This window comes from Pterocles gutturalis, unplaced genomic scaffold (assembly GCF_000699245.1).
Source record: "Pterocles gutturalis isolate BGI_N339 unplaced genomic scaffold, ASM69924v1 scaffold35171, whole genome shotgun sequence".
In the NCBI taxonomy this organism is placed as follows: Eukaryota; Metazoa; Chordata; class Aves; order Pterocliformes; family Pteroclidae; genus Pterocles; species Pterocles gutturalis.
In genome coordinates this window covers 5,440-17,716 of record NW_010101582.1, presented here as the reverse complement: position 1 = coordinate 17,716, position 12,277 = coordinate 5,440, and the positions used below count along the sequence as shown (strand labels likewise).

General features: G+C 42.3%; 1 protein-coding gene across 1 annotated transcript; it reads right to left on the bottom strand.

Moving 5' to 3' along the window:
* Nucleotides 1-1,773: 1,773 nt before the first annotated feature.
* Nucleotides 1,774-11,813, bottom strand: LOC104469435 (chromosome unknown open reading frame, human C12orf50). The gene is made up of 17 exons (XM_010083932.1): nucleotides 11,398-11,813; nucleotides 10,800-11,000; nucleotides 10,486-10,605; nucleotides 9,780-9,903; nucleotides 9,177-9,380; nucleotides 8,752-8,868; nucleotides 8,168-8,245; nucleotides 7,626-7,736; nucleotides 6,804-6,878; nucleotides 6,450-6,545; nucleotides 6,171-6,236; nucleotides 5,131-5,631; nucleotides 4,436-4,509; nucleotides 3,442-3,766; nucleotides 2,967-3,136; nucleotides 2,486-2,553; nucleotides 1,774-2,038 (listed from the first exon to the last, which is right to left on the bottom strand). Exons 2-17 carry the CDS (start codon nucleotides 10,851-10,853, stop codon nucleotides 1,774-1,776), a joined length of 2,448 nt encoding a protein of 815 aa, XP_010082234.1. The 5' UTR covers nucleotides 10,854-11,000; nucleotides 11,398-11,813.
* Between the last annotated feature and the right edge of the window lie 464 nt (nucleotides 11,814-12,277).

Sequence of the window (12,277 nt, the reverse complement as noted above, 5' to 3'; positions counted from 1 at the left end):
TGGAGTCCCAACAGCAGGTTTCACCCCTTTCCTCTAGGAACTGAGACACAGCAGTGGATTATCACAGCACACACGTGTTTTCTTCTAAAGAGAAAGTATTTACAATCAACACAAACAACCCATTTCTCCTCTGCCAGCAGCAAACACCTGAGGGCCCCACAGTTTCACACACCAGAGCAGGAAGGGACTGAAGTTCTTCAAAAAAATTTAAGAAAATAATTTGAAACTCAGATAGTTTCTGCAGGGTCACAGATTGGGACTGCACCCCGAGGCTCCAGGGACAGCAGCAAGGGGGAAGGTGACCGGGGTGGTACACCTCAGGGAGGTTCTGCCAGGGGAGGATGGAAACCTCCTGCGGAGGAGAAGGGCAAAAACTCACTTCACCTTGATTTTCAGTATGAATACAGACCGGGAAAGCAGGGCCTGACGATCCTTCCGGCTTTTTGGGTTTTAGGCAGGAGGTGTCAGAAAAGTTACCACTGGCCAAGCGTTCATAGCGACGCTGCTTGTCGGTCCTTTGATGTCGGCTCTTCCTGTCATTGTGAAGTGGAATTCACCAAGCGTTGGATTGTTCACCCCCTAACAGGGAACATGAGCTGGGATGAGACAGGTTAGTTTCACCCTACTGATGGTGTGTTGGTGCAATAGGAAGTTGCAGACCAGTAACTTCCAGTCCTGCCTCCAGCACGGACTTCTACACAGAGCTCAAGCCTCACTGGGGGGGCAGGGGCCCAGGGGAGAGCAAACGGAGGATGTGGTCCCCAGGGCATGCCCAAAAAGGAGAGCACGGCTGGTCCTGCTGCAGGACCAGGTTCCAAGATCGTTGGCCTGGGCACAGGGTGCTATGGGAGGTCAGACAAAGCCAACAGGGTCTGAACACGAGTCCCAGCAGCTGCTGCTTCCCAGAAGATGAGCCAGCAGCTCAGGGGAGCGACTCTTGGAACCCAGAGGCACTTAAACCAATTCTTAGTTTGCCAATTTACTGCAGACTACAAGAGGAATCCTGACTACCCACCCCAGAGTCCTGTTCACATCAGCAAACAGCACCCAATGCCCCCAGGCTTTGGTACAGTACAACAAAAAGGGAGGGGGGTACTCCAGCTGTACTGTAGAGCTGCTGCTTTTCACGCTGATAGTGTATCTTCCCTGAAAATTCAAAGTAAGGCTGGATGGACTGACCCCCACCACCACCCCCCTGGCAGCACATTTGGTCCAAAATACTAGAGTAATTATTCTGCTGCTTCCCACCCCAACATTTTAATTAAGTTATACTAAAAGATTAAAGTCAAAATGATAGCATACATAAATAAAACTCAAGAGTTGACATAGTAACTCCAGGCTTTAGATATCAACTGTCCAAGAAATCAGAATACCAAAGCTTTGAAATGTGCTGAACATTGAGTTTTGCCAAGGGGGAAAGAACGAAGAAGCTTTAAGTTTAAGCCTTCAGAACGTCACTGCATCGGTAGATCAGTTCACAACCACCACAGTTTGTAGACGAGCCTCTCTCTCTGTCCCAAAATAAACAAGTGCTTTGTCCTCTTGATGTCGACGGGAAGCCACGGATAGTCACAGAATGGATGCACAGGACCTTGACTCTGACCAGCAGCGAAATTTTGGACAACTGAGTGCAGATACTGCCCATTTCTACCAGTTCAACTGTGCTTTAAGACTCATTGTAAAGCCTCAGTTAGAAAAAGGATCACCTCCAGGTATCCAACAAAATAAACAGTTTTAATTTTTTTTTTTTTTTAAACCTTAAGACTAAGCAGTTCAGCTGTCAATCATTTCAGAAAGTTCCAGAAGGAGATCATCCTCATCCTTCCCTGGGTCCAGGTCAATTTCTGCTTCCAGTTTGCCTCCTGAGATTTCCCAAATAAGCTTCTCAAAGTCATCTTCCACAGATAAGGGTGCTTTCCCAGCCCCCGTGGAGCTCAACCGGCGTGTCTTTACTGCTGCTTGTGAAGAAGCTGAAGTCGAGCTTGAGACTTCTGACTGTGCCACAGAGTCTGCCTGGCTTCCAATACTCAGGTCAGGACTTGGAAGAACAAGAAAGAGCAAATCAGTGTACGACATTCCTTAACCAGAGAGATATTTTCTGTAAACCAGCCCTTGAAACTGCAGTTAATCTCTCCTACGCATCACCCTTGCATGGGGATTGTTATGTGAGTAACCTGGCACTACTTTTAGTGTCCGATGTATTAGCAGGTACGTTTTTCAGTTTGGGGATTTATCCATGAAGACAGAGCATCTTGGGTCTGGCCAAGAAGGTTCAATTTTTTGTAGCCAGAGACACTTTGCCACCTTTACTAATTTGACTGTAAAATGGTTAAGAAGTCAACCTCTGCAAACACCTGTTTACTCATTTGTTCCTTTGGTGGATTTTGGCATTATCTCAAAACTACGATTTTTCCACCTGTGAAAACATTTGTGTTTCATGTGAAAGACACATTGATCAAGAAAAAGAACAAGTTGTGGCTGTTACCTGGTTTGGGGTTTTTCTCTCCCAGGTATGGAGACCAGGCTCTCCTCTGGCAAAGCAGGAACAACGGCCTAGGAAGAAGCAAGACAGTTTAAGATACACAGTTAAAACGCTTCTTAGTAGATTCTTCCTCCACTGTTTTTCCTCTGGCATTGCTGAGCCTTAACCAAAATACAGAACCAAGGTGCTCCTGAATAAAAGTTAGTATTCAATTGAAGTTTACTAATGACCTTGTGTCTTATTAGGACACAGCATTAATGGACAAAATCCTTCATGCCACAAAGTGACCACAGCAGGTTATTATGTAAATGCTGCCATTCCTCTAATAAAAAGCAGAAAGTTAATACAGCCATCCTCTTATGGATTGAAAAGGGAATGGAGACCTGCAGAACATTTCAGTTTTCCATCTTTTCTCCAAGAGGAGGGTAAAACTTGGGCATAAATTTTACTAGGGACCCACCACTGCCTCAGCCATTGTCCTTACCACAGCTGCTTTTTTAGCTGAAGGCTCCTTCATGTCACCACCAGTGGCACTCAATGGCTTCACAGCTGCCACGGCAGAGGGATGGCTCTCAGCTGCCTTGCATTTCAGCGTCTGCTTTGTGGGGGAAGTGGCTTTCCCATCTGAAGGCTTTAGGCACACCTTAGATTTGGCTGGAATAAAAAGAAGAGAGAACTGACACAGTCTTGCTCTGCCTCAGATGGAGAAAAAAAAAAAGAGAACCTGGGTTTTTTAACAGTCACATAATCCTTCCAGTTTTTTGGCCAGCACAATTACACTGCCATTTCCCAGATTCTCAGCAGTATTTTCCACATAGTAAACTGTTTATCAACAAGCCATAAAAAGGATCAAAGAAGTTATAAAAAGGAGCCAGAGTTACTGCATGAAAATTGTAATCTTCTGCCTTTCTTTCAAAACATGACCTAAAGTAACTCTTTAACATATAGCCAACACTTACTTTTAGCTTTCTGTTCCAGAAGCTGAGCTGCCTGTTTCCCTGGTGACACAGCAGCATCCTTTCCTGGGCTTTCGACCCCATCTTCTGGAGATTTCACCAATATCTTCTTTGCGGGTTGATAAGCTGGCCCTGAAACCAGGGCAGGTTCAGGACTCCCCGATGCTGGAGTTTTATCCTTGATTGGTTTTTCAACAGGAGATGGCACAACAGCCACTTCCTTCTGAAGCTTCTCTTCTTGGCGGCGTTTCAGTTGCCGCTTCTCCCTCATTATCTCTTCAAGGCTCTTCACTTGAACTTTAGAATTAGCTGCGCTCTGATCAGAGGGCTAGAAAGAAACAAAAGAGGACTAATAGGACAAAAATCTACAGAGATTTCATTAAAAATAGCTGAGCAGCAATCCCTCTGACATGGTTCCACCTGACATATTTTCCATAAAATATTGCCTGTAACAAGATCCATGCTTTGCTATGGAAATACTGTTTCAAAAGCCTGCAACTCCCAACACAGCAAGGTTATTTAATGAAGCAGAAGACTCTAGCTGTATTCTATTACATTCTTTTCAAGCTACAGAAAGTCATACAAGCTCCCCGACACAACATTCACTGACAGACTGACTTCCCCTAATACAAAGCTCTGTCCTTTTCTATTAAAATACTCACTTCAGGATTTTAAGATACCCTTCAAGCCTGACAGATAGTCACTGAGAACAAAACCATTCCCTCCACACTAACCTCACAGATTTTACGTGGTGCTAATAGGGTTTCTCATTCATTGTCAGGTATAATCAGATTAATTCAAAGCCTGAGGATTACAGTGTTGTCTGGAAATGCTACTGAAAGTGACAGGACTTAGACCTCACTGAAGCACTTACCAAATGCAGAAAGGTAGGAACACACTCAAACTGGGAGCACACAGGGAGTTACAAACAAAACATGACAAAGTATCGTAAATGGTATGAACACAGAATTTGCATATGTCTTCACAAAACACTCACCTCTGCAGGAGCAGAGACAGCTTTGGGAGAAGGCTTGCTCAATTCCACTACCTTCTTTTCTTCTCTTCCAGGTGCTTTCAAACAAACAAACAAAAAAAATCACTTTGTCAACAGAAGTAAAGAAACCTGGTTATCTCTGTTTCCTTGGTGTGTTTATTTCCTCACATCTAATAATGGGACAGAGGGAAAGGCTATGGTAAGCAATCTGTGCAGCATTGGAGCTCTCTCTCCCTCAATCACACTATTTTTACATTTACATGGCTTATCATATCTTAACAATGAGATGTTTAATGCTTATCGTTTTCAACAACTGGCCCAAGAAGTTGACACGTTTCACAAACATATAGAAGTCAATAACTAAGTTAAATAACACACATGCCAAAGAGGAAGGTAAACTTGGATTCAGCAGAGGGAAGATCCCATACCACAAACAGATGGCAGAAAAAAACAGAAGAGACAAATCAAACTCTTAAGCTTCTCAATGAATCAATTTTCCAGTGGGAAATTCAGAAAACTATCACAGGAAAATAATATGGTTGCATATTCTGGCACTTTCTTGCCTTTTGTCTTTGTAGCCTCAAACTTTTATACACTAGTACACATAGAAGGAAAAAAGCAAAGCGAATCCTGAGTAAACTGAATTTGCTCAATAGGGGAAGCACTTCACCAGGGCAGACATCAAATCATCTTATTACCTGTTAGCTTTGTGATCCGTAACAATCTTCTCACTGTTGGGGCAGGTTCAGGTTGTGCTGGGGGAGCTGGCACATCTTCTCCGCTTTGCTGCATCCGCAGAGCTTTCTCCTGCTTGATTTCTTCCAAGGTTTTAATACGCACCTCTCCTGCTGGCTTGGCTTTACCGGCTGGCTCTGCCAGCTGCACTTTGCTGGGCACAGATGGAGCAAGTACGCTCTGCTTCTTGGGCTCACTCTCAACTTTTGTCTTGGTCAGCAACTCTTCTGTTTTCTGCTTCTCTTCTTCCAATCGCTTCTGTTTCTTTTCAGGTGGGGCTCCTGAGAAAGTTTTGATGCGAACTGCAGGGGCAGGTCGTGCCCCTGAGCTGGGATCTTCTGGTTTAACACGTCCTTCAGTCTGGGGTTTTGCTTGAGGTTCTCCTCGTCTCTGATTAGCTCTCTCAAGACGAATTTCCTCCAGTGTTTTCACATGGATCTCTCCTGCTGGCTTAGCAGCCTTCTCTATCATCACCAAAAAAACAGAAGCACCAACATTTAAAGAGAGTCCAACAATATTTAAAGTCTCCAAAATTTGTTACAGTACCATGAAAAACTAGGTTTGGGTGTTCCCAAGAATGCATCTTGGGACAGTTATAATTCTACTTAATATTCTCCTTCTCCCTTAAGCCACTTGTCTTTTGAAAACCAGTGCCATCCAGAGAGAGCTGCGACACACAAACATTAGTCTGTGCTATTTTGTTTACTTTCTCAGACTGCATCTCTCCCTTAGCATCTCAAACTCCTGCTCCTGGCAGTGGCTCCATTCTACTTGTGCGTAAGCAAACTGCAGTTTCTGACAGTTTACAGCAGGAGTGTGAACCCTTGATGAGGCACAAATGGAAAACACACCTCGAGCCAGATCTCTGACAGTAGCCATCAGGACAGCTTCAGCACTGAGGCAAACGGAATCAAGCAGGTTTTTTAAATTAACTTTTAGGGCTGTATGGAAGAAGTTCATGGAAGTAAAAAAGGGGATGGCACATTTAATATCCAGTTATTACCTGTCTCTGTACTGGTCTGTTCAGAGGGCAATCCTAGCCTCTCCTTCAGAGTCTTGGGTACTTGAACTACAACACAGAAGAGAAAAAGTTAGGGAGACTGCATAAATCTCAATTTTGTGTTCACATTTCAAAATGAAACAGGAGATCACTTCACTGGGATTCAAAGTGACCTTGAGCCCTCAACTAACATGCAAAAAGAACCATTAGAACAAAGGACAAACAGAAAACCTAAATAAAAAATATGTGCATCAAATCCAGATGTCTGTTCAGTAGCTGTACCTCTCTTTGGTGCCTTGTCAGCATTCTCCAGAATCTCCATCTTCTTCCCCAGCCTTTCAGCAAGGTTGCGCTTTAGTGGAAGGACACTTTTACCAGCTTCAGAAAAAGAGAAAACAAGAAATGCTTTAAGAACATCTCTCTGGAGGAGGATTTTAGAACAGTCAGCCACAAACTTCAATTCTGCAGCTGTATTTTCTTATCTTTGCCTTTCAGTTGCTAGCAAAATTTGCCATTTGTGCAGCCAACACAGATCTCCGCAAAATGTATTTTCCTCCCTCATACAGCAAAAATGCCCTTAAATATAGTCACGTTTAGATGAGGGCACCCATGCAACAGCTCACAAAAAGCTCTTACCTATGGAGGTTTTCCGTCTCCCCAGTCTCTCAGCAAGATTCACCCGAATCTTGGCTGAATCTTTAGGCTCCTCCCCTAAAATAAAGAATAATCTCTTTAGGGCACAGAAACCAGTAGCCAGTAAAAGCATTGTCCTTCTAGCCCCGGTCCCAAAAAAAGACACTCTTCTGCTAGCCAAACCACATAAAAGAACAACTACAAGTAGAAGCAGTTCTACAAGTTCTTTTGCCTTTAAAAGGAATTTGTGCAGATCTAAACACCACCATTTATACACAGACCCACAGCACACTACTGTCTGCAACTGCCACTGGCAGCCGCTTCAATGCTTCGCAAACTGGCTACTTGTACAATACCATCTTCTGTAGGTCTTCCCCTTCATGACTCCCTTGTTTTTCAGGTATCCCCTTATCTGCATTCTGACACTTGTTTTGACATTAGCCTCTGTCTCTGCTGCTCCTGCACTTAACCCAACCACTAATTCCATCACGCTGTCAACACATGAGCTCATTCACAAATCTCACTCAGCTGCAGGAACACAAAAAGTCAAATTAAGCACATTTGAGTCTGTAGGATGGTGATAATACATTATTAGCTACAGCTTAATGTCAGGCTGATAAGAAACACTTCTTGATCTTTTATTGCAATACAACAGAGCACCTACAAATGCCAAATCTTTCCAATACAACCAGGGACTTTCAGCATAAGAGTGGTTTTAATTAGAAAAGGCAGCAGCAGCAGACTAGGACGTGTGAATTACCTTAACTATGACTTAACCTTTCAGTTTAGGAGCTGTGAAATGGGAACAATAGCATTCACTATTACCTGGCTTTGTAGACAGGGTCACAGTTCTCACTACTGTCCGTACGTTTTCCTTTTCTGGCACAGGAATAGTCCGAGACTGGAGTGGATGTACAGAAACTCCTGAAGGACCTTCTGATCAGAGCAAGCAAGACATCAGGACGTTTAGGAAAAAAAACTCAACCAAGCAAAACAGAAGAGCTATCATGAACACCAACACATTATTTATTACTGTCAAACATACAGTGACCAGTGCCTGTAAATAAGAGATAAGCAGCTTCCCTCTGATCTGCCCTTGGAATTCCAACCTCAAATACCAACTGTTTCAGTTTAAGAAAACAGGCTGCATGCCAAAGTAGCTCAAGGTCCCCAGCTAAGCATGGAAGTGTGTCCCTCAAGCAGCTCCCAGTCACAATCATCTCCCAGTCTGAACCCAATAGTGCAAAAAAATTTCCTTTCTTTTGCAAATAACCATATTCAGCAATGTGAAGGATTAAAAAAAATAATAATAATGAAGGTGAACATAAGGCAGAAGGATAAAAAAGTACAGGACATTAACTCACCACCTTGTTTTTTCGTTTTTTCCTTTAGTTTCTTCAATTTGATTTCTTCAAGTGTTTTTATTCCGAAATTTAAACTCTCATCTGAAAACGCAAAACAGTTAATGAAACTAAGGCTTAAAGGCACATGCTGAAGGGCACATATCCTCAGGCTTCTCAGAGATCAGATCCTTCCCAAAGTATTTTGAATCAACCCTGTCAACACTCCCCACAAGTTAAAAACCCCCATACAACAGATGGTATTTCAGTAAGCAATTGGTACCTTTCTTCATCCCCCTTCCCACCCTTCAGGGTAAAACCTATAGTCTTAAACATTTTAATCCATCTACATGATATTAGATTCCCCTGTTTTCGGACATGTCTTTCCACAACAACATTTGCAGGCATTTAAACTCCACTCTGTAGCTCTATTTTGTTACATAAAGGTAAACAAGAAGGAGTTTACCTGCCTGACCCAAGGGACATATGACATTAGATAGGAATGAGCTCATGGAAATAACTAACTCCATCTAGCCACCCCATATTCTATCATATTTTTAGAACATATTGCTTTTGAGTTAATTGTCAAATCTCCTTCCCATCCATCCTACCTTGCTTTGTATTAGTATTGGATTTCCTAGTGGAAATAATCCGCAATCCATTATGGGCTTCTGGAGCTGGTTGCTGGACAGGTGTTTTAGTTTCATCTCCTTCTTCAGAAAGCTGGTCTAAAACGCAAAAATAAACCTATTCAGCAGCAGGGATTAGACAAGATTTTTTCATTTTTATGTAGCTCATGCAATGACATTTCAGTCCACAGTTCATATTGTGTTTGTATCCTTAATTACAAACACCAGATTTTTTTAAGCAGCTATACTGACTTGACAAACTCACATAAGAGCTATAACGGGAAAAAAAAAAACATTTAGGACTCCAGACTTTTGTCTGTAACTTTAACCACTACACAATTCAGGTATTCTGTGATTCATACGGTCACTTACAGTAGAAATGCCTTCAATAAGTAAAAAATGCTCACCATCATCATCTTCATCATCATCTGCAGCATTGATTACAACTGGAGGATGTGTAGGACTTGGGACATTTTCAGAGTTTTCTACTTTCATCACCCCTCTCAGCTGTGGAGAGGGATTTGACTGGACAGAAAGTTTGTTTTGCTGCAGTGCCATCTGAGCCATCTTCACTTCGTCTTCTGCAGACTCAGGCGGACTTGGAAGCGCAGCTAGAGGAAGAGGAGGACCACTTGTAAGCTGGCCATTTAAAACTTTGACCTCAGTGGTGCACTCATTGCTCAGATACGGTACATAACCTACCTGGTTACTGAATTTAGCCTCCTATTCCCCACCCCGGGTTACACTACGAACAAAGGCTTCCCTTCACACACAAATCTCACCACCCTACCACCCAGAAAGGATTAAATGAGGGGAAAGCAACCTGAAAGGCACAGAAAACAGAGCATGAAAGAAAAAATTAAATACCAAAATTACATTCTGTTTGTCTGAGAGCTTATGACTGCAGACATCTCCCTGTGCAGTATCTGCCTACAGTACTGCACCCACTCGTAAGTAATATTCACAATCAATTATTTAATATTTAAAGAAAAAGAACCTAAGAAACTCACTTTTGCTTGGCGGTAAGAAGAGTCCATCAACATAACGTCCTTTCGTGTGATGGAACGCACAGTTGGATTTTTGACAGCCTACAGGCTGATTCTCCCAGTAGCAAGGAATCTCACTGCGTTTTTTCTGAAGACAGAAATAAAATCTTGTGGTAACACTCGCCTTAGATTTATAAAGAGACATAGCTTCACATCATGCCAGAGACAGGACTATTGCAGTGCAGTGCTGAAACAGCATTCCAAAGGTCAGTTTAGAACTACAATAAAGTATTTCAGGGTATATACACAAAGTTTAACAACTACACATTATCCAGCTTTCTTATCATACAGTTGGAGATAACATGAACTCTCATCTGAAGAAATCCAGGACACAGGAGACCCGACAGGCCATTCTTAAGCCCAGCCCTCAGGAGACTAGTGCAGGCTGTTTACTACCACCCTGCTCCAGCACATGTAAGCAGCCTGATCAATAATGGTTGATCTTGCCTCTGTTAGGAAAATAAAGCCACTGCCTAACACAAACATTTCTTTCTGAGATATATCTAAGAAATTGATTGTTCTTCCCCCAACTTCCTCCTCGTCCCAGAAACCAGTATCATTGTAACGCAAGTACATCTATCATGTAAAAGCACACTCAGAACACCTACAGCAATGAAAAAAATGCTCTCAGTGATTTAGTGTGAGAACACATCTTTAGGCAAACACTCACATCGATTTCCATGTGTCTGAATCTGCAGATATTCCTGAAACAGCGACCCTCCTGCCACAGCGTGCAGACTGTTTCATTTCCCAGAGCAGCTTCACAGTGACGGAAGGCACAGCTGTCTCCCTGTAACCAAAAGGAAATCAACAAAAAGGAAAATAAAACAGTACAGCCTAAAAAATGCCCATGCTATTAGAACTGGAAGCATAACCTAACTGCTCATTAAGTTACAGAAATCTGTATGTCTCCTCCTACTCTTCCCCCACCTCTGTTAAAAACTAAAAAGACAAACCCCAAAGTAAAAAGAAACTCAAATATACCTTGTTACACGTGGAATAGAAATAGAAGTAGCAGTCATCTCCTTGGTTAGACATAATGGACAATTCTCAGAACAAGCTCAGGTTCTAAGGCTTCACTCAACACGGACTTCCTCCACTCTTGGCAAGAGCTGGCTTCACTCTTTCTTGGACTGAAAGTCTTCTACTGGCTTGATCAGTGAAATCTTCTTTTTAACAGTAACCCTAAAGAAAGGTATCAAAAAGTGAAAAGTAATTAAGTAATAAGCATTTTTACAGCTGCCTTTTGTTCATCAAATTAGTCTCTTGAGAGGGGCAATGCCTTGAAATCAGCTGCTCACAAAAACTATCCCAATACTAAGTCAAACGTCTGTAAAACTGCATGGGTTTTGCCAGCAAGCGTTCTCTTCTGCGTCCTTAGCAATGGTTATACCCCTTGGAGCACAGAAGAAGCTACTGCGTGTGGCTGTAAGCCCAACAAGAGAGATGCTTCTTAAAAAAATTGGTCATACATTTGAGTTATCCATCCATGATTAACTGTGGGTACTAATAATTTCTATAAAACAGAACTGACATAGTAAACATCATTTTCCAATCACTGTGGATCTTCAAGTTCACATACCTGGACAACTTCAGCAAAGGTATTGATCTTCAAAGACTTCCAGTTAACTTCTCCTGTAGGCCGAACCAACACTGAATCCGTGAATTAATAATAAAGGGGTAGGAAGAATTTTCCTCCTCACATTGCCAAGGGAACCTCTCATCCACAATTCAAACACAGGATGTGCTTTTAAACATCTTACAACTAACGGAGGAAGCAAGTCCATTTGAGTACTGTCAGACTGCAGACAGCCAGGGTTAGTTAGCTCTTCAAAAAAAAAAAAACCAAAAAAAACCAACAAAAGCCCCAGTGCACTTAAAGATGAACTTGGGATTCAAAGTGGCTGCAAAAATGAGGCTCCATCTTCCACAGCCGGGCAAATTTTTTTTTTTTTTTTTTAATTTAAAATTCAGTAAGTTGCAATTTCTGGTCTTCAAGATTTCTTCACCTATTAAGAAAACACAAAAACCTTCCCCCATCTTTATTACCTGCACAGTAAAAACACACTTGCGTGTATAAATACACAAATACGTACATACATATATGTGTTTATACACACACCAAGAGTGAGCGACAGTCAGGAAAAGTGACAGTAAAAAATAGAATTTTGGGCTATTTGCCACATAGGACTGCATAAAAAGTCTCTCATTTGGAGGGAACCGGCAAAAATGAAAGATCTACAGAACATTTTGATGAACATGCCTTCAAGGCTGATGCTTTACAACATGAGTGATTTTGGGGCCAGCACACAAACATGGATACGTATGGACATGCACACGGTACAAACATATCTGTACACACAGGCGTGCACAGGATATGTCGTACGATATCTGCACCGAGAAGAACTTTCAGCCCTGATCAGACAGGTGGAGTTGCAATCAATCCAGAGCAGGAAGACAGC

Coding starts and splice junctions, on each gene's coding strand:
- LOC104469435 (XM_010083932.1), bottom strand. CDS start 10,853: ATGTCTAACCAAGGAGATGACTGCTACTTCTATTTCTATTCCACGTGT. Junction 3,767..4,435: donor CTGTCTCTGCTCCTGCAGAG/GTGAGTGTTTTG, acceptor GTTTCTTTCTAG/CCCTCTGATCAGAGCGCAGC. Junction 2,554..2,966: donor CAGCTAAAAAAGCAGCTGTG/GTAAGGACAATG, acceptor GCTTCTTCCTAG/GCCGTTGTTCCTGCTTTGCC.